At 33.1% G+C, this 22,468-nt stretch overlaps 3 protein-coding genes and 1 non-coding gene across 4 annotated transcripts; all 4 read left to right on the top strand.

The window, feature by feature from the left end:
- Positions 1-425: 425 nt before the first annotated feature.
- LOC145579554 (vacuolar protein sorting-associated protein 20 homolog 1-like) lies at positions 426-6,940 on the top strand. Its single transcript, XM_081636797.1, has 6 exons — positions 426-842; positions 3,113-3,265; positions 3,364-3,516; positions 4,572-4,655; positions 6,273-6,414; positions 6,610-6,940. The coding sequence occupies exons 1-6, from the start codon at positions 741-743 to the stop codon at positions 6,633-6,635; spliced, it is 660 nt and encodes a 219-aa protein (XP_081492923.1). The 5' UTR covers positions 426-740; the 3' UTR covers positions 6,636-6,940.
- Positions 6,941-8,443: 1,503 nt separating this feature from the next.
- LOC145577546 (eukaryotic translation initiation factor 2 subunit beta-like) lies at positions 8,444-14,899 on the top strand. The gene is made up of 10 exons (XM_081635031.1): positions 8,444-8,516; positions 8,723-8,793; positions 10,432-10,540; positions 10,981-11,036; positions 11,117-11,171; positions 11,298-11,398; positions 12,247-12,392; positions 13,045-13,187; positions 13,561-13,646; positions 14,679-14,899. The coding sequence occupies exons 2-10, from the start codon at positions 8,746-8,748 to the stop codon at positions 14,754-14,756; spliced, it is 822 nt and encodes a 273-aa protein (XP_081491157.1). The 5' UTR covers positions 8,444-8,516; positions 8,723-8,745; the 3' UTR covers positions 14,757-14,899.
- LOC145580519 (small nucleolar RNA SNORD34) lies at positions 14,368-14,454 on the top strand. Its single transcript, XR_014099541.1, has one exon. It is a non-coding gene; the product is annotated as a small nucleolar RNA SNORD34 (small nucleolar RNA).
- A 1,734-nt stretch (positions 14,900-16,633) lies between the features above and the next one.
- On the top strand, positions 16,634-17,466 carry LOC145579553 (glutathione S-transferase 2-like). The gene is made up of 2 exons (XM_081636795.1): positions 16,634-16,954; positions 17,098-17,466. The coding sequence occupies exons 1-2, from the start codon at positions 16,634-16,636 to the stop codon at positions 17,449-17,451; spliced, it is 675 nt and encodes a 224-aa protein (XP_081492921.1). The 3' UTR covers positions 17,452-17,466.
- The last annotated feature ends 5,002 nt before the right edge of the window (positions 17,467-22,468 follow it).

Below are 22,468 nucleotides of genomic sequence, written 5' to 3'. Positions count from 1 at the left end.
TTAACCAATCATGATTTTAACAGTTCTTAGGAATTTTAACTTCCTATAATATCTTATTCGTCTTTTTTTCCCTGTTGTAACAAGAGATGTCAAAACCACACCTTACCCGACCCGATCCGAAACTGACCTGAAAAATATCTGATTGAAATTTAGACTCGCGTAGACATATTTGATTTTTCAAATTTAGCATGACTTAACTTTAAAAATTAACCTAACCCGATCCAACCTTATCAGACTCGATCCGATCATCCGAATTGAAAAATCTACTCGTAACCAAACGAGCCTAAACCAAGTAACCAACCATTTCTACTATTTTCCCCTAGTTTAGCAAAAATAAGCCAAGGTGATCAAGAGAATGACCAACTTTTCCCTCGAAAAAGTAACAACAACAACGTTTCAAAAAAAAAAAAAAAAAAAAAAAAGTAACAACAACAAAGTGAAAAGGAAATCGAGCTTAGAATACTCGGCGGTCTTGCGACTCTTGCCCCCCTCTTCCTTCTTCCCGCAACCCCTCTCTCTCCTCCTGCCTGTCATCGACCACCGCACCGCCGCCACCTCCGCCACGGCCGTGCCGTTTAACAGTTGCTGATTGAGTGATTTCAACGGCCAACACTGTGAATCAATTGCGAACCAACGAGATAAAACTGAGAAATTATTGGAGGAATTAGTGGGGGAAGCTTTTTTTCAGCTTGTTGATAATTTTCTGACAAATTAAATTGGTGGGTGTTTAATTTGTTGAAATGGGTAATATTTTTGTGAAAAAACCCAAGATCACTGAGGTTGATCGTGCAATTCTCTCTCTTAAAACTCAGAGACGCAAGCTTGGTCAATATCAGCAACAGGTAATTAATTCCTTGCTTTATTCCCCCTTTTTTTGAATTTTGTTTTCTGGGTAATAATTGTAATCTTTTTAATTTTGTTGGGTTAATGTTGAAATGCCGGATTATGTTGAGAAATGTTTTAGTTTATGTTGATCTGATTCTCTTTGATTTTGATTATATATTTGGTTTTATAGTATGTATAGAAAAGAAAAGAATAATGCACAAATTTTATCAGATAGATTGGTGAAGATTAGTTTTTGATTAAATGGGGTGTTGATTAGCTATTAGCTATATTGTCCTCAATTAGGTTATGCATTGTGCTGCTTAGGGATGAAAGTATGTTTGAGTTTGGGTTCGATTTAGGTGGATATGGAAAGAATTTTGTGCTTAAGTAGAAGCTTTCTGTTGTCTGAAGTTAGTATAAAACATGGTAGATTTGATTATTGATGGGTTGAGGTTTTAAACTTTTAATGCAAAGGAGTCCAATTACAACTATTTGGGGGTTTAGTTATTAGCCTATGGTGAGGAAGGTAGCTTTGGTGGGAAGTAAGCCCAATATGCTGGAATTCTGTTATGGTTGCTTGCTGCATAGAATTCCAAAATGTTTGACTTGAATTGGGTATATCTATGTTTATACTACGTATTAGTTATGCCATTTGCTACATTCGGTTCATTTCTTTGATTGATTAGGTGATATGGACAAATGGATGATTCTAATGAGCAAGCCAGCTATTGTAATTCGTTGTGTATTAGAATAGGGTTGTGGGTGGAGTGATTAAAATGTTTCCAAAAAAACTTACTTCAGAGAAGGGTATTGATACTGTCTTGTTAGAATGCCTGCTTTGTAAGAGCCATTGAAGGCGATCACGTAATATAAGTTATATAACGATGCATCACCAGTTCAGATAGAGGATTAATCTTAGAAGGTCGGCTGGTACAATCAACTGAATCAAGTGCTTATAGTTTCAATACCTGTTGAACTAGCAAAATGTATTTGGGAAGAAAGTATATGTTTTACTTATTTCACTTTTAGGTTATTGTTGGGCATTGTATGCGATCCAGGGTGACATTGTTATTATCATAAACTCATAATGCTAGTTGCTACCTGTATTTGAATTGCTTGATAATAAAAGTATCTAAATTGTGGAAATGATAGAATCCTCAGTAAACTGATCAGATGCAATGACACCTAGAGATGCTCAGTGAAAGGAGTGGTTGGAGTCAAAATCTGATGAATTTTCTAACTGATTTCTAGGTATGTATCGATTATGCATTAGAAACTGGCTTTGGTGTTTGTTTGAATTGTCATTTCCCATTTCTCTAGCAGTTTGTGTTGAAAGTTCAGCATTGTGATTTGGCTTGCTAATCTTCTTGAAGCTTCAGCTTTTGGGGAACAAAAAACATTTAGCTGAGAAAATCTGCTTCTTGCAGCTTCAGCTTGAATCTTGTTCTTTTTCTGCTTTTTGGGAAGAGAGGGTTTATTTTATTTTATTTTATTTATTTATTTATTTATTTTTTTTTTTTTTTTTTGGGTGGGGGTGGGGGGGTAATCTACTCCATTTAAGTCTTTGAAGACAATGAAAGCATAAATTACAGTAACAGGGACTCTTCTTTAATGAGGAATGTTCTAGTTGGTGTGAGTTTTTTGGGGTTTATATACATGAGAGTCGGAGCTTGTTCTGGTGAATGAGTTTGTTTAGGGATATTAGTTATTGTGTGTGCTATGTAACAATGTATTTTGCTATATTATGTCCAATAAAAATTTCTAATATGTGTCAAATTGAAGAAGAAATAGTTGGACATACCTGTATTATGTTAAACACAAGTATACAATTTTGCAAATCTGAAAAATTTTATTGCTTGAACAGATAATACTTAAAAGGGATGGTTTATTGAAGTTTCAGGGGTTGTAAATGAGATAATATAAGTGGTTCAATAACTCCAATCACATTGCCAATACAAATCTAGATTTTAGTTACTCCCTCTGTTTTTTAATATTTGCATCACTTGTCTCTGTGTGGGGTTTTAGATTAGATTCACGATTTTTGTTGTTTGATCCATTTGCATAGGTTGATTTCTTTTTATTGCCATTATGAGTATATGCAGATATGCTTCAACAGTAAAGGTAATATCTTGGTTGGGTTAGAATTGTATATTTTTCTTTGGTGACCCACTGGATAAATCTTCATAGTTTGGTGCATATTCACTTTACATGTTTGTTACTTGGTCATCATGTCCAGCTATAGCACTTCTTCACATCTTTTTGTTGCTTTTTTACCCCCTCTTTTCAGCTTGAAGCTGTCATTGAAGCTGAAAAACAAGCCGCAAGGGACTTGATTCGTGAAAAGAAAAAAGATAGAGCCTTACTTGCATTGAAGAAGAAGAAGGTGCAGGAAGAGTTGCTGCAGAAAGTTGATGCTTGGCTAATTAATGTTGAGCAGCAAGTAAGAATGTCAACCATTATGACCCTCCAGCTTTTGATGCTATTTTAAACGACCTTACTCTTTCCGATTCATTAGTCTCACAATTTTATTTGATTTAGTTGGCAGATATAGAATTATCCAGCAAGCAAAAGGCTGTCTTTGAGAGCTTGCAAGTGGGAAACAATGCAATGAAAGCAATTCAAAGTGAACTTAACCTGGATGATGTTCAGAAGTTGATGGATGACACTGAAGAAGCAAGAGCCTATCAAGATGTATGCTTTCCTTTATTCATATTCTGAATACTATAGTTTTCCTGCTGATTTGACTGTCATATTTTGTTTCTTCTTTTTCCCAAAGGCTTTGGAGTTAGGAGTACATTTAAAGTTAAAATGAAGAAATTAATAAGTCCTGCAAATTAAAAAGAAAAAATAAAAATTTAAGTTTTAATAACAAGAAATAGGAAGTAACCTTGCGAGTCTTGACCTTAGTCTTGATGGCCATAGTAGACTCCCATAGTCCCATGTCCAATCAATGTTCACTGTCCTTTCTCAGAGGTTATTGTTCATATTTTCACGTTGTAATGCCATGATGTCAGGACCAGATATTTGGTATTTACAAATTAACAGCATGAAGCATTTTAATAGTAGCAGTTGCCATACTTGCGTTCTCAATTTTCAGCCCTTAGTTATCAGTTATCAAGCTCTAGCTGTTAATATGTAATTGTGTTCTTAGCCCCTGGGATACCCGGGTCTCCTTGAAATTGATTCTCCTTCATTAGGAAGTTGTAGTTAGTCATTACTCATTAGAAAGTGTCTTGTGATCAACATTTCCTAAATTTCTTGCCATTTATGCCATCAAGTTGGATCACTTGATCCCTGAGTGTGTCCTTTAGAACGATCAGTACTCTGGTGTTACCAATAGGGTAGTGCTTAGAACAAGAATACTACTTCTAGCTTCATATTTGTGCTTGGTAATGACATGTTTGGACAATATACATGGTAGACTTGACAGATTTGATGCTGTCAATACAATAAATTAATAAGAAGCACAAGTCACGGGGACAAGCCGGACAACACTTTACAGGTGCATGATAGTCATAGACAGAAGGTGGCTTTGCAAAACTAATTACGGTTGGCTATAACTAATGGCTAACTAAGAACTATAATTTTCCAGTCATGTCTCTTCAGAATTGCTTGTATGCGATTGGCTATAGCTGTACACGGTGCATGTTATGTGAACCTGTGTGCATTTCTTGTTTGAATTACAATATTTTTTTTTCAACTTTTTTTGGGAAACTAATAATCTTTCATTTGGTATCTGTTTCTAGGAAATACATGCTATACTGGGGGAGAAATTATCTGCTGATGACGAGGAAGAAGTATTAGCAGAATTTGATAATCTGGAAGCAATGGTATGTTTATTTTTTGAGATACTTGTCCTTGTCTATGCTGTGTCTAGTATTAAGGGCTTGATGAGCTGATTAAGACTGCATATTAATTTCTATCTATGGCTTTTTAGATGAAATCAGTCTGTAATCAGCTGGAAGGAACTTAAATAATGAGATTATGTTCATAATATAAAAGCACACATAATATAAGCCTTGGGCAATTCTGTAATGAATTGAAGGAAGCATCCTTAAGTTTCCCAGTGCCCTTTGGGATCACATGTGATACAAATCCTAAGCCTAATTGGCTCTGGAAATTGGAGAACCCCTTCCACAAACAGTATAAGATATTTGATTACGTGAAGGAAAGTTTCCCTGCTTGAACAGTAGTCTGAGGGGAGAAGGCTCCCACATCTTCGGTCTGCCTCAGAACTTCTTAGAGACCATATTTATTCACCACTTGTAGCTATTACTTATGGCTTCTTTTATCATAATGTGCTGAACTCCATATCTTCTGGCTCCCACAAGCATATTTTTTGTCCACATCAAGTAGGTCCAAAGCATGATTTCTGTATGATATAGAGATTTTTCAAAGAAGAAATTGTAGAGAAGATTTCAAATGCTTTATAGCAAGAGGAAACTTAGAATTTATACATTTGTCAAGCTTTGGTGGCAATATATAGTATATAAAGTTTTGTTGTCATTATTTTTATGGGGAGTTGGGGGGGGGGGGGGGGTAGGGCCTAGCCCACCCCCCCCCCCCCCCCCCCCCCCACACACACACACACAAAAAACAACGCACACACAAATTAATAGTGATTTTGTATTTGTTCTGCTGTATAATTCTGTAATCAGGTATAGCTTAATATATACACGGACATGTAGAGGCGTGTTCTTTCATGTGTATCTAGTATCTACTGAAATACAATTGCACATGTGAGGATGGATTTGATTCACATTGTTGTTGTGAATGTTTTACATTGTTGGAAGCCTTGTATATACTCTGACCTGATTCAACTATACTCTGTCCACAAACTGTGAAAAATATACTTGTTGCATCAGATATTCTCTGAATTAGCTAAGTTCAATGAGAAAAAAAGGATAAGACTTTATGCTAGAAATGCTAATCTAAATGCATAGTTTATGGGGAACGTAGATTGAAATGTAAACTCACTTGTTCATTCAGATATAGTGATGTACTTAAATAAATTTAACAGGATTTTCCTGTATATCATGACACATTGATACCATCCTAAGAATATATGCTCATATTTTGTATGAACTTGGTAGTTGGTAGTCATTAGGCATGGAAATAATTATGAACCTTGAACTTTGATCTTTTTAGATTAATTCATACTTAACTACAATTAATTCACACACCTGTGCACATGTGGCACAGCAAGAAGTACAGACCTTATTAGAATTGAACAAAGATATGTAAACTGTGTGACAAGGGACCATGCCTATGTATTTGGAATATGCTTCATTTGTATGCAGCCCTACTAGAAAATCTCTGATCTCAAATGCAGTCTTGCAGCCCTACTGGATATTCTACTATCATATCTTGTGGTTGCATTACACTCTAGCATCATGTATGTTCTTGTCGTAGTCTTATCTGATGGAGGTATGCTTTTGCTGGTGTAGCTTACTGTCCAAGATCTACCAGAAGTTCCCACTACAGTTCCTGAAGAGGAAGAGAAGTTGGATCTACCTGATGTTCCTACCAAGGCTCCCGTTGCTGTTGATGTTGAGGAGGTTTCAGATAAAATTCCTGAGAAGAGAAAAGGTAGATATCCTTCCGTCTTCCACATTCTTCACTCTTTGTTTTTCACTTTTTCCATTCTAAGATAGTAATGGCATTTCAGAAATTTTCTCAAAGAATTTCTCTTTCGTTTTTTTCTCCTCCTCACCCTCTTTATTTCAACTGTATAACCCCCATCTTTGTCAACAATATATTGATGCTTTGGCTCTTCTTTGGCAGTTATGGAAGAGCCATTGCCGGCATAGCCTGCCTAAGACTTTGGAGCTGATCGTGGAGTGCGAGTTGATGACACAAGCACACAACTTTCTCATTATTTCAATAGAAGTGATGTTCAGAAGGCCTATATTTACGCTCCATTAATATTTTTTTTCCTTTCTGGTTATGTATAGTATTGCAGTTGTGTACATTTATCTTTCAATCCTATATTCCTATCCCAGCTAATCAGCCTAAAGTGGAAGAAATCGGCTGTTAGAATCTTCAATGTGTACAGATTTACAACTGTTTATTCAGTTTACGATTTGATTTATACCAGACATAATGTCTTGTTCAACTTCTAGTTTACTTGCCCGTGATTATTGCTATTCGCCATTCCTAGGCCCGTGATTATTGCTATTCGCCATTCCTATCATATGTTTGAATAAGCCATATAGTTCTTGAGTATTTACTATGTCAATCCTGCCTATATTGGACAAACATGTCAAAATGTCCAATCTGTCAATAATCCTCCTTCAAGTTATATTCAAGTCAAAGGAACACTACTAAGCATTCACTATAGATTGAGAAACAAGTGTGAATAGTTACTCGTATGTATTTACTCTATTTAGCTATTTAGTATTTACTATGTACTAGAAATTACAAGGATAAAACAACAAATCTTTTGTATTGTTAGTTTGTTAACCCTTCAATAATTATTTGGTACTATTATAATCGCAACATTTGAAATTTTACAAATGACATATACTATGGAGTTGTAGATTTGTAATATGACATGCACTGTATTATCATTAACTCATTATATATGTAGCAAAAGTTAAGTTTGTGTACATGAATACCACTAACCTTTCGTTGCAAGTAAAACTCGTATTTACCAAGGTCAAGTGGTAAAGGAGGATAAGTACAAGGTGCACCTGAAGCCATTTTATGTTCATTTTAAAATTTTTAAAGGAGTAAAAAGAATATCAAATGAGAAAAAAGTAATAAGTCTTACAACTTTGATGCTGGAGATTCAATTCCTATTAGAGTCACTTTAAGTGTAGGAATTTCCCTTATCCTCCCTCCTAATAACCTAGGAGAAGTTTCGTTAACAAGTAACAAATTTAAATTTATGTTCACACTCACACATTATGTGTCGTGTTATATTATTTTTGAGGAATTATGTCGTATTATATATCATCAATAATTATAACTGATTAATAATTTAATAGTTAAATACGCATGTCACAATAGTTTATGCTTTATGGTAATGTATGTATTTCAATATTTGGTAACGTTCATATCATTATAGTTTGATACTTGCATATTTTCTATATTTAAAATTAGTTGACACGTTTGGACTTTTAACACTATTTACCAACTTTATTTGGATATATTTTGATGATTTATACGGAGTACATAAGAAAAAGTAATCATGAAATTTTTTTGGATTAAGGCTCTGTTCACTTCACCTTAAAAATATAATATTCAGGACAAATAATTTCAGTTTATTAAAAATAAGTTCAGTTTAATAAAATTAATTTCAATTCAGTAAAAATTAGTAACTTTAAAAAACAAATATATGGAGTAATAGAAAATCAGTAAAATTAATTTCACTTCAGTAAAAATAATTTAATTTTAGCAAAATCATTTCACTTTAGTCAAAATAATTTCAGTTCTGTGCCTAATTATATAAAGTTGGTAGGGTACTCATGTTGTGATTTTAAGGTTGTAAGGGTTCTCTCACTTGATTGTGTTTTCCTACCTTGAAAAGGAGTTGGACAAAAAAAAAAAAAAAAAAAAAAAACGAGGGTTATGAATTGAGTATTCTGGGGTATTCAATCGTGTTTTGGAACACACTTGAGAGTTAGCAACAAACAAAGCTCGCAACTTTGCAAAAATAAGGCTTTTCAATTAAACATCCCTTTTCTCAGGTTCGTCCTTTATCTCCCTAACCTAGCCGCCGCTTTTTTCGATCTCTTCTTCCCAATTTCTTGTTTAATTTCTGGTTCAAGATTGAAGCCTTTTAATCTCTCTTTCGATTCCCAAATTTTTCTTTTTTAAAATTTCAATTATAAAAAATAGATTTGCTTTCCCAGCTATTTTTTAATTCTAATAACCCTTTTTATTTGATTTATAGGTTTTTAATTGATCGAAGAAATCATGGCTTCTGAAGACAACGTCAATGAATTGAAAGAAGAAATTCCTGATGTGGGTATTTCTTTTTTTAATTTATTAGGGTTTTCTTTTTTCGTTTTCTTTTTCTGTAATTTTCAGCAATTGATTTCAATATAATTTACTGCTTATTTGTGTAGCTTTTGAGGTTACAATTTAATTTGCTCGTAATTTATAAGTTTTTGGGGTATATGTAATTGCAATTAGGTTTAGCTGTTTTGCCCAAAATCTAGTATTTCTCTTATACATGGAATCTTGGAAAGATTATATTTTTATAATACTTAGGTATACACACACGCCAAATTCTTAGTTTCAAAAAGATGGGGTTGGCTTGGTTGCCTGAACTAGAAATTATCTGAATGCTGATAGTTTTATTCACGAATATATAATTAATATGAAGTTTTTAAGTGCTACATAAAGTAGTAGTTGATTACAGGGGTGTTTAATTAGTAAGGGAATTGGAGAGGTCTTTGAACTTCATAGAAAACGTGCTCGAGTGGCGATGAACGTCAAATAAAATTCAGTGGGAATCGCATGCAGGAAAAGCTATTGAGTGTTGAAAATCTTGCAACCCCAGCTTGTGTAGAAGATGCTAATGTTGAGAATAAAATGGGGCCTTGGTTAGTAAGTTTTAAAGTCTATATGCAAGTTTTGAATTGGTTGTCAATGCCTTATGTAGAAAAGACCTTTGAACACATTCTCTTAGATTTATGGCTTTGTGTAGGCTATAGACTATAGAGTGATTTGATTGTCACAATAAAGAGGTCCAACTTTCTAGTGATGTACCCTCTGTTGAAACTTTCTCTTTGACTGTTGACCTGTTGTGAAGAGATTTTAAGTATGCTCATTGGAGTGACTGACTTTTTGTGGAGCTTTGAATTATTACATGACCAAGTAGTATCCTGGCAATTCCGAACAAATAAAACAAGGCTTGAATTGGATAAACTCGCAATTTAAGTGATGCGTCTTTGGTGGTCTTATTATTCTTTCCAATTTAGCAGCCTTCATTGTGCTGTGGAACATAATTCTATACTCTGCTTCCATCTCATAGTAGTTTGACCAAAAAAATATAAACAAGTGATGTGTCTTTGGTAGAGGCTTTCAGAATAATACCTTGATATGAAGTGTTTTAAGTATTAAGATACTCCAGGCTCGAGCACTTGCTGGAATTAAATAAATTGGGACCTTCAATGGTCTTTAATATTTATTGAGTGTTCAGCTGCAATAGGCAAGTCAGCTCTGGTACGTGTCATACAATTAAGATTATTAACTATTAAGTTTGTCAGCATCCTATACGCAAAGTGTAACAGGAAAAGAAAGAAGCTTCCCTTCATTTTTTTTGGGTAGTTTTCTGTATGGTTTGAAGGAGTAAAAACACTTTTAGGAGAAGACTGGCATCTAATCCTTGATCAAACTAGCTAAGAAAACTTAGTGAGCTTTAAATCTTCTCCTTTGGATTAGAAATACCTTCTAGCCCTTAAGTTTCATCTCTGGTATCTTTATCGGTAGGAGCTGAGGCTTTCCATATGGAGATTAGAGAGAGATAGTCTCATTTCAGTTACGGTTGTTAATTTGGTTGGAATTTCAAATTCCTAGCTTTTATTAAAGCCAATATTGAATTTCATAAGTTGTCTACTTTGTTGACGACATATCCTTTTGCTTTTCTTCATCCAGATAATACCATTTGACCCCACTAAGAAAAAGAAGAAGAAAAAGGTTGTCATTCAAGATCCTGCTGATGAACCTCTGGATAAATTGGCTGAGAAAACAGAAAACTTGTCAGGTATGTGTCTGCCTCTCTTGTGACAGTCGTGTAAGATGCTGAACACTTGTCTTTTTCATTTTGCATTTGGATTGGTGTAGCTTAAGTGTTCTTGAAATTATAATTTAAAATGTACTGTATTTGATCATCATTTTGCAATGAACTTTTATAATGTGGAAGGGTAAGCATTTGAGTATTTTTCGACTCCCTCCTTCCTATGGTGAACTTCACACTTTGTTATTTTGGGTTTTTCCAAGTTAAACTGCACACTTTTTTTCCCTTCCCTTTTGACTGTATTTTTAATTTCCATGCTGAACTCAGATTTAAATTGCATAAAGGGACAGAGCGAGTAATAAGATGAAAGACTATTTTGTGATTTAGGGTATAGGTGATGAAGTTGTCTACTGTTATTCACTATTTGAGAGATGTTCACCTCTGATATTTCTGCTCCTTCTCTGCAGTATCTGATGGAGTTGAAAATTCCTTTGCTGGCTTGAAGAAAAAGAAGAAGAAGCCTGTAAGAAGGGGGGAGATTTACATTACTTTAGGAATATTTTATTTATTGAATAACTTTTGATGAAGAGATTCCGTTTGCAGGTCGAAAGTAACCTTTCAGGCGATGATACTGCTGACTTTGGGGAAGAAAAAGATGGTAGGATTTTGTATTTTTTTTTGTCACCAAATATGTAGAGAAGAGCTATTGACATAAATTTACCATTTTTGTCAACTATATTAGGGAGCCTTTAGTAAATTATGCCTGACATGGCTTTTGACTCAGATAACATTGAAGAAGATGAAGAGGGAGAGGGGATAGTTTTGCAAGGAGAACGAACGCTATATCCTTGGGAAGGAAGTGACAGAGATTATACATATGAGGAGGTCTGTTTCATACATTGTCTCTCTTGTTTGCAAACCAAAATGCTAAAATTGCTATTTCTGTCATTGCCTTATAACTTGTACAATATCATTTTTCTTATATGCCATTAGATGTTGGATTCCTTTCTGTAGTTTTAATGTCTCTTATGTTGAATAATATTTGTTACTAGAGGATCTTATTGAGATGTTTCTTTGCCTAAAAGAAGCATTTATTGTCTACACTTTTATTTTCTGGATAATTTTGAGGTGTATATACTGCCTCCCTCACACTGGGAAATTGACAAGAAAATGCTTTTCCACCATCCCTTCCATCTCTGTATTAGTGGATTGGCCCTGCGCTTCAGAAAAGATTGATATTATATATGCAACTTATGTCACAAGAAAATGTGTAGAATACTCTGAAAACCAGTTGTTATCTACTTGCTTTTACAATGAATGTCCTGGGGTAACGTGTTTTCAACTTTGTAATTGCAATACATGATCGAATACAATCATCAGGTCAAACAAAAATAGAAAGTTAGAAACTAAGATAATTACGGTGGGATTAAAGTAGTACTTATTGATCATTTACCATGGTATCTTTGTGAATTGTAATACTGTTGGTTTTGAATAACCAAGGCACATGATTACATCAACAGTAAACTAGTAAAGCTTGGTCCTTTCTGACATTGTTCTCCTCCATGTGACCATGTCATGGGGACATCTTCTGTGGCATATTGCTTTCCTTGCCTATTGTGTATGAGATTGATTGTCATATTGAGAATGCAGAATATTGTTTTCCCTTTGATGTGATTGCTGTTGGTTGTTAGGCACTGCTGTATATTGTGTTAAATCTTATTTATAACCTGCAGCTTCTTGGAAGGGTGTTCAACATCCTTCGTGAGAACAACCCAGAACTTGCTGGAGACAGGCGTCGAACAGTTATGAGACCTCCCCAAGTGTTGCGTGAAGGCACAAAAAAGACCGTTTTTGTTAACTTTATGGATCTTTGCAAGACGTATGTATAACTCTTCTAATCTTTAGAATATCTAAAGTTCTTAGCCCTTTGGTTTTCCTTTATTATTAGCTTTATTTTCTTTGAAAGGATACCTCTTCTTGTTTTTGTTTTGTTTTTTATCGCCTGGGGAAGGGAGGGATAAGGTAAATATGACCTCAAGCTCTGGTGCTTAGATTGAGCGAGTAAGGTAGCAATAGGGAGCTCAGTCTGGATAATAAATGGATTGAGGCTAGATTCATTTTGGTTCAACTTTTTTTGGTTACATGTTAATTTAAAATTTTGATTTGAATCTGATGTGTGATACACTTGAAAACACAATAAAGAAAATGAACACCCACTGAAGTTATACTGAGAAAAGTTGAAGGTTGACTAAGCCTATCCTAATGTTGATCTGATCTTCTGTAGCTCTAGGCTTGCTAAGCTGTGGTATAAACTGGAATTTTACTGAACTAATACTAGGCAAAGTAGAATGCTTGCCTAATGGATCAATATTCTATTACTGATATCAAAGTATATAGTTAGGTAATCCCTTTATTAAGTATAAATGTGAGTTATATATGATGTGTTGCTCTCCATATCTGTTTTTAATCTGGTTTAGCTCTTCTAAATTTCTATTTATTAAAAGAGAAAGGTATTCTGTGTTGTTTTTCAGGATGCATAGGCAACCAGAACATGTCATGACTTTTTTACTAGCAGAAATGGGAACGAGTGGATCTCTTGATGGACAGCAGAGATTGGTGGTGAAAGGAAGATTTGCCCCAAAGAATTTTGAAGGAATATTGAGGAGATATGTCAGTAAGTACCTGCTTTCTATCATTGTCCTGAACTAAGTTGTTTAATGTTGTAACAAGTGCTTTTATGCTTTGCTCTATTTAACTCATCTGCCTATCCATGTACTGATTTTATGCATTAGAAAGTCGTATGTTTATATAGTGTGTCATCCTTAGATATAATTATATAGGCTTTTCATGACTGACTACTTGCATGAATAGAAAATCTCTTTGATATGATGAACTTTATTGCAAATGGCCTTGCATTATCTTATGACTGCCGTGGCTGGATATATTTAGCAGCCTAATTTTCATGACAAAAATACATATTTCCTTAACCATGTTCTGCAGTGGTCTAAACAATCAGATCTAAAAGGCAGCATTTTATTATATTGCAGATGAGTATGTTATATGCAATGGGTGTAAGAGTTCAGACACCATATTGTCGAAGGAAAATCGACTCTTCTTCCTCAGATGTGAACAGGTTAGTCTTACATTGAAATTTGTTGCTTTCCTTTTGGTGTCCTTGTTCAGTTTTGACTTGGTCTATTGATATTCTTGTCTTTGTGCATGAGCTACTTATGATTTTCTTAAGTGCTTTCTTGTTGAAGCTGTGTGAAAGGCCTATGATGACTAGTGGTATTTTTGAGCACTTGTCAATATGTGACTATGAAAAAACTATTATCCGAGTTCTGAGGCCTCATCCCAGCTTTTGTGTTTTCTTGAAACCTTGCCATGGGCGTAGGTCCATACGTAAGAGGTTTTTATACCTGTAAATATAAAACGTGCATTTCCATTCCCATGTATTTTATTAGAGTTTCAGTCACTGGTTTGAGAGTATTTATTGCAATATCCCTCTCTATTTCCCCAATCTACTGATCAGATTGAATCCTGATCCATGTGCGGACCTCTCTGTACTTGTATATTTGCCAAATACAATCTCCCATTGATGTTAGAAGTATTTAAGTACAGGATTTTTATATATACCTTTTAAAATAAAAATAGCCTATTAATGCTATGTGTTAAGTGCCTTTATGCTTTCCTCTTCTCTGTATATTTGATCTGGAGAGAGATAACGTTCAAGCTCTCTGATGGTTTACGATAATATTGAAAGAAACTTCTAAAAGCTTTCAACTGATGAATCACAAGATCTTTATGAAGAATTTCACCTCTCCTCCCAGTTGAACAAAAGGCTTGTTCCTTGCGTAGGCCAAATGATGATTTAAAAATATTTAGCCTACATTGTCTGACTTACAAGTCCATGATAATGAATATTCAGTTCTGAGGCCTTTTTCCTAGAAGTTTTTCTCACAAAACTCCAACTTTGTTCGTCTAATAAGTGATTTGCCATTTCCTTTAGCATCTATCTTTAAAATGTATCCACGCATTGGATTCACTCATTACATATTCTGATACTCATCTCTGTTGGATGTCTACATTATCACGGATTGACTGATAGCTTGAATTTTTTTCCCTCTAATGTGATTTGCTAATTTGATTGATTTGTATTTTGCAGTGTGGTTCTGGACGGTCAGTTGCACCAATTAAAGCTGGATTCGTTGCTCGTGTTGGGCGTAGGAATCAAGGATCTTAAGGAAACCAAAATCGTTTTTCTTATTTGTTTGCAATATAAATTTTGTTCCACCGGTTTTGAGAAAGAAGAAAATAGAACCCGGTAATTGTTGGATTTTAAGTTATTGGCTTCACGATAAAGATGATGTTTTGTTTCGGTTACAAGTGTAGTGAGCTTTCTTTACGCCAGTTTCATGTGTCCAGCTTGATTTGCAATCACTCTTCTTTTGTTGGAATCATAATTGTGTCAATGTTAGGCTGTTCATTTCACCCTAAAATAATATTAAGTAAAAATAATTTCAGTTCAGTAAAATTAATTTCAGATTAGTAAAAATAATTTCAGTTCAGTAAAATTCAGTTTTTTTAAAGAAGAATTATAAAAAAAATCAGTAAAAATAATTTCAGTTTAGCAAAAATAATTTAAGTTTAGTAAAATTAATTTAAGTTCAGTAAAAATAATTTAAATTCAGCAAATATAATTTTGTTTCAGTAAAAATAATTTCTGTTTACTAAAAATATTTTGTTTCAGTAAAAATAATTTCTGTTTACTAAAAATAAGGTGAAATGAACGGAGTCTTAGAGTCCATGTAAGAGTGGGGCAAAATAACAATACATGCAAGACTAGGGGGTGCTAATCAAGTGACTCAATCACGAGCCGAGGGGTGCTTGACTCGACTCGTAAACTTTTTTACATGTGCTAGACTCAAGCTCATTGCTTGCTAAGCTCAATAAGACCTTGCTTGACTCGTGCTCGTTAGAGTTTTGAACGAGTATGAGTTGAGTAGCTCAAGATATGCTCGTTATGGTTTTATTCCTTCTAAAATATATTATAGGACTTTTTTTTTTTGTTCACTTAATATAAGTTTTCTTTTCTTTATCAAATTGTTAATTAGATTTTTTGCAAGCCTTTTTTTGTTCAACTAGCTTATCGAGTTGAGTCAAACTTTTTAAAACATGGCAACTTTTTTTAAAAATTATATATTAATAAAAAAATATTATCGAGTTGTTCCCAAGTTTATCAAATTGAGTCAAAGCTTGCTCAATTTGTGCTCGTCAACGTATTGAGTTGAGCCGAATTTGAGTCTAGTGTGTTCGAGTTGAGTTTAGTGATGAGCATTAGGTATATTACTAACATTTTGCTTGCAAATTCGACTCAAGTCAATTCGAGTAGTTTTTATTGTATTGGAAAAAAAAATTATACAAATGATCGATGTGGAGTAAACGACTAAACTCGAGTGTTTAATGACTTTATGTGAATTTTATTAATTTTTTAGCAAGTTGGTGTCAATTCAATAAATAATATGGAGTACAAGTTAGTATTAACATTTGCAACATAATCTATCTAAAATTGGTATCAGTGAGTGTAATTTTGCCATTAAATAATACAATCACAACCTTAATGAAACAAAGGTGTGGTGGTTCGTTTTACATAGATTCGTTGTATGTTGACTAAATTCATTTTGACTAAATTAGTGACATGGATTACGTAAGCTATTAGATATGCAAAAATAGAAAAACTAACCCACCCTGGCTGCTGCGGCCTTCTATTGTTGACATTAATTATGTATTATTCTCTGTATATTATGGTTGACTTGATTTTTTCACCTCTATAAAATAAAAAAATATTATTATATAATATATCATTAGATTCGTCATAATGTCTAATTTCATAATATAATTTTGTTATAATTTTTACTAATTAATAATTAAATATATTAATGGTCAAAGTTGCGTCTTAGCAAATGTGCCAGTCAAACTAATGCAAATAAAAGAAAACAGAGGGAATAATAAACAGTAAATTTACACTATATATACCATCAATTCACTTTCATCTCTTTACAATAATATTTCATACAAAATATACAAACATATATATACACACGTACGTACTATAATAAAATGGCAAGTTTGATTGAAGAAGCCGAGAAGAAGATTCAGCTGTACTCATGGTGGAGGAGTTCAGCCTCGGCTAGGGTTCGAATGGCTCTTAACTTTAAGGGGATCGAATTCGATTACAAAGAGGTGAATATACTCAAAGGAGATCAATTTAAACCCGAGTTTGTGAAGATGAGTCCTCGAAGTTTTGTGCCTGTTTTAGTTGATGGTGATATAGTCATCTTTGAGTCCTCTGCTATAATAATGTATTTGGAAGAGAAGTATCCTCAACCCTCTTTGTTGCCTCCACCAAATGATATTCTAAAAAGAATTCTCAATTATCAGGTTAGTTATTTTTCGCTTTTATTAATTTCTAAATTTATATTGTTGAGAGGTGATTTAATTTTATGTTATGTTACATTACATTACATTACCATACTAACACGTAGTACTTAATGTTTGTACGTGCAAAAATGATAAAATAACAGGTTGCAAACTTGGTAGCCTCAAGTTTACAACCGTTTGTAAATATACAAGTGCAAAAATATATTGAAGACAGACTTGGGTCAAATGAGAAGAAGGGTTTGGCAAAACATCAATATAAAATAGGGTTTGCAGCATTGGAGAAGTTGTTAGAACAATATGGTACCAAATATGCTACTGGTGATCAAGTTTCACTTGCGGATGTGTATTTGGCACCGGAGATAGATTGTGCAATCAAGTTGTTCGACATCGATATCAACGACTTTCCATTGCTCAAGAGGTTGTATGATTCGTACAATCAACTAAGTACGTTTCGAGATACTGTCATTCAAGCGCAACCTGATGCTCCAGATGAATGAATAATGATATATGATACATATAATCTGTTAAGAATAATGATTAATTAATTAATTAATTAAGCTTCCTCTGTTATTTACGTGGTTTAAATAAATAAATTAAGGTTTCTCTGGGTATTGTAGAGACTAGTGAGTATGAATGTGGAGACTAGTGAGTGTGGAATGTGGATACGTTTTTTTTATTTTATTTTTTTATTTTTTTAATTAGAGTTTGTGATTTGCAATTATATAAACATATTTAAATTAATGTTTATGGTTGATGATTGGCTTAGATTGTTAAATAACGTTTGTATTTTTGGTTTATAACAGAATTAGCAAAGGTGGGGTTATTTAAAAAATGAAATTTACATTTTTTTTTTTTTTCCTTCTAATTAGTTGTATTTTCCTCTACAAACATTGGGCTTCTTATTTTGGGGCCTTGAACACAAATGTGTTGTTTCGGACATAAGTGAAGTAAGCTTTCTTTACACCAATTCATCTCATCTTTTGTTGGAATCATAAAGTGTCATGGTATCAATTTCATATCAAAGTGGGGTAGAATAACTCATACATGTAATAACTTTTTTTTTTCTACCCTTTTTGGAGAAACTTTAATGGTGTAAAATATCACGCGACACCAATGAATTTAATTGTCAGTTTATATAATACGGAGTACCAATGAGAGTATGAAGGAGATATATTCTTGTCCCTTTAAAGATAAATCAGACCATTAAGTGTCAATGTGTCATTATTATTTCTAGTTTGTATAGTGAGATGTGACAATGATTGATAGATTTGATTTCAACGGTTACCGTTTTACTTGATTATTTCTTTATTCCTAAATATTATGTCCGATATTTGTGTATTTGCATCATTTCTAAATAATACTCCCTTCGTTTTTAAATACTTCCTCCACTTTTCTTTTGCGGCCGTTTTTAAATACTTGCACCATTTCCTTATTTAGAAAGCTTTTATAATATTTAATTTATTTCTCTCAACTAATGAGACCTAATTTTATTACTTTTAGATTCTCTCTCCTCTAATTTGTCTTCCACTAACCCCACTATCTTTATATTTTATTACTTTCTCCAATTTCTCCTAAAATTCCGCACATTGAGAAATGGAGCAAGTATTTAAAAATGGAGAGAGTATGTCACGGTGTTTGTATTTCTAAAATGGCGTCTTAAAATAATGTATCTATCTTTAAATAAGCATAAATTAGCTAGCGTGTTCTATTATACTAAAAATAAATAAATAAATAAATAAATAAAATAAAGACTTGTTCTAATTTTCTGAACTGAGATGAGCTGAACTGAAATGAATTGAACTGAAGTGATTGGAGCTGAACTGAATATTTTACGAGGGAAGGAAATTAGAAAGTAAACTGAATTGAATTGAACTGAACTGGACTAATTGCAGGTGAATTGAACTGAACTGAAAGTAAGCTGAAAAGAACAGGCTCTAAAACAACCTTTGTTAAGAGGGAATTCATATTAATTATTTTGTCAAAAGCTCAATCAAAGTTGTACTATTATGTAGTAAGTACAATAAAACATTGCTTAATGTAATTGAAGTTCCATGTAAAAAATTTCACTACCTATTAAGACAATACAATTACAAACAAAAACTAACTCTCAAAAACCAATTAAAAAGAAATCAACAAAAGCTTGCAATCAATCATCTACTTACTATTTTTAACATTATTACTTTATCTTTATAATGTCTAGGAAAGTTCAAACAAACCACATTTTAAAATTGATAGACTCAAGGCAAATCATATAAGGTTACATATATGAATATAATTAATTAATAGACTAAAAGTAAAAGTCACATAAAAATTTAACTATGAAATAACGTAAGACCAAAATGTTTTGATAGGTTTATGAAATTAGGTGGTCCAATATAATATTATGAAGTCATGCAATACGTATAAAAAAGGACAAAGTTAGCAAAAATTACATACGAGTACGTAGTATAACAAAACGTTAAACTAGCCGTAACTCGTCGTATTTGACCATCAACCAAAAGTTGACATTTGTTATTGCTATTCAAGAGTAATCAAAAACATGAACTACTACTCTACTACTACTAAAGTATTTAATCTATCATCTGGGAAATTTCCCCCAAGTCAGATGAAACTCTGTTAGTTGTATGACTTTATATGCAAGATTAAATTAAGAGAGTACATCTTTGTAATTTATTTGAGTTATTTTTATTTATTTTTTTTTAAAAAAAAAAAAATTTGACAAAGAGGTTGATCTTTGTTGATGCTCGTATAAGATTTATTCCTTGTCCTAATAATTTTTTTGAGTTAAAAATTGACATTGATGCAAAAAAAAAAAAAAAAAAAAAAAAATACTCCCTTCCTATAAAAAAACTATAGTACAATATTACGCTTTTTTAATATATACGAGCATTTTATTTTTTAATGGTTATACTATATTTTTTGGCAAAGTGTTACAATATTTTTAGTATAACTCTCTCCTCTCAATCTCTCATGGTTTCCACACCACACATACCTACTAATACTTAGACCTGGCAATTCTGACCCAGACCCGATGAACCGACCCGAATGACCCGACCCATGACCCGAAATCGACCCGAAAATAGTGATCCGAAATTGACCCAAAACCCGAATCAACCCGACCCGACCCATACCAGACCCGATGTGGAATTGATCCGACCTTAACCCGAAACTCGAAATGACCCGACCCAAAACGACCCGACCCGAAGTTGACCCGAGACCCGAAATGACCCGAGACCCGAAGTTGACCCAATACCCAAAGTGACCCAACTTTTAACTTGAATTAATTTACCCAAATAGACTCGAAACCCAAAGTGACCCGAATCAAAATTATCTTATACCTTAATGACCAGAATCTATTTAAGCTAAAGACTTGACCTAAGCAAACCGAAATAGAAAAAAACTCCAATCAAACTGACTTTTCTCGATTTCTTCGGCCTTTTATCTTTATAAGTTATTAAAAAATTGTAAAAGATTGAAATTTAACGACTATTCTACGGAGTTTGTCCATAAGATTAAAAAAATTAACTAAAACTCGAAATAAAAGTCACAATTCTCACAAGTCTAGAAAAAAAAATATTACAATAATAATGCGTACATAACATAATGTTCAATACCAAATGAAATTACAAAATAATCTAAACTCAGACAATTACTGTATTCCATGAAAAAAGTAGCCTTAATAAATATAGTGAGTTTCTCGTCAAAAAATATATAAATATATACTATGTATATAGAGTTGAATTTAACCCAATGCATCGACCCGAATATGACCTGACCCAAAATTGACCCGAAGATTGACCCGACCCGAAAATTGACCCGACCCGAACTGACCCGACCCAAACCCGACCCGGCCCGATTATTAGTTGACCTGAAATCCGAAATGACCTAACCCGACCTGAACTTGACCTGATAGCTTTTTTACCAGAACTTGACCCGACCCGAAATGACCCGACCCATACCCGACCTGAATGACCCATTTGCCAGGTCTACTAATACTACAACATTAAAAAAAATATATAAAAATAAAAAACTTTCCTCCTGCATTTTTTTCACTTTTACAAGAGATTATTACATTTACTGGCTATATTTCCTTATAATTTTTAGTACCTCATCTACCCTGATTTATACCTTATTATACAAGAATTAAAAATTATGTTTTGCTCAAAGCTTAACACTTAAAAAAAAAAACTCAAAGCTTAACACTTAAAAAAAAAAAAAAAAAAAAAAAAAGGAGAGAATTGAAAACAGTACAAAAAGGAAAATTAAGGAGAAATTTAAAATACAAATTCTTATATGTGGTCGTTTATATGGTGTGAGCATCTATTATAGGGGTTACTTCGTGAGTGTTATAGCCTTACAAGGTTACCCAATCAGCGTTAAGGGGCTACTTTGCCAGTGTTATATGTATGAATTACTCAATTAGTGTTAAAGAGGTTACTCTGTCATTTTTTTTTTTTTTTTTTGATCCAAATGAGGTTACATATTACCAATAAAAGGAAAAAAGCAACATAAGAAATAAAGCAAACTAAGAACTAAGAACAAAAAACAGAAATCACTTAATTACGAAGGGATGAAGCGGGGCATCGCCACCCCTCTTATGTCCTCTAAAATACGATTAAGATCTATCGAGCATTATTAAAGAGTTTGATTTTTTACAAGTTGCCACACGGTACGTCCAACCACATACAAGACACGTTGATTTTAGTATAAAGACTTTTTTGTTTTGTTTTGTTTTGTAACGAGCATAAAGTAATTATTGGAGGAAAATAATCACCCAATTAAATAAGGAAGGAAATCAAATATAATTGAAATTTTTATATACTTTTGCATCATTATTATATTAAAGTTGTTTATTTAGGAAACATATCAAGAAAATTTATAATTATCCTAGTGCACATCAGCACATATATGTTACCATCAAAACAACTTATCATGTTCTTAAATGCATTTATATGATTAAATCACTAAACACCAATATACCATGCTCAAGCTCAATATATTTGACAAAATAACTTCCTTCGCTTGATATTATTCGAGGCTATATATTTTATCTAACATATAAATCAACAAAGCTAATCAAAATAATACTTATGAAAATACTGCAAATAGTATAATTTTTCAAAAGTATAACTAAAAATTAGCGGAGAAAGTATGTCATAAAAAGTTACCGTCATTTTATTTTTTATTTTTTTACGAGAAGAAAAGGGATTTCATTAATGAAAGATAGCCAAACGGCACTTACAAACAATTCCTAGGAAATCTAAAATTCCAATACAAATACGAATCACCTTAGAATTAGTTACATCGCAGATTCGATCAATGATCACCTTAATAATAAAAAAAAAACTTCATCTGAAACAATACAATCTGTGAGTTAGCACTAATTTAACTTAAGATGCACGGATGAGTAGTTGTTTGGGTGAAGAAACTCATATGACCTTCTAGATACTTTCGGAAACGATAAAACCCTAAATCTTCAATCTTTAGCACACGAACAAAAAAAAAAAAGCCTAA

Source organism: Chenopodium album, chromosome 14, assembly GCF_948465745.1.
Source record: "Chenopodium album chromosome 14, dcCheAlbu1.1, whole genome shotgun sequence".
Lineage (NCBI taxonomy): Eukaryota > Viridiplantae > Streptophyta > Magnoliopsida > Caryophyllales > Amaranthaceae > Chenopodium > Chenopodium album.
The sequence above is the reverse complement of the archived record's forward strand: the minus strand, read 5'-3'. Positions and strand labels throughout refer to the sequence as shown.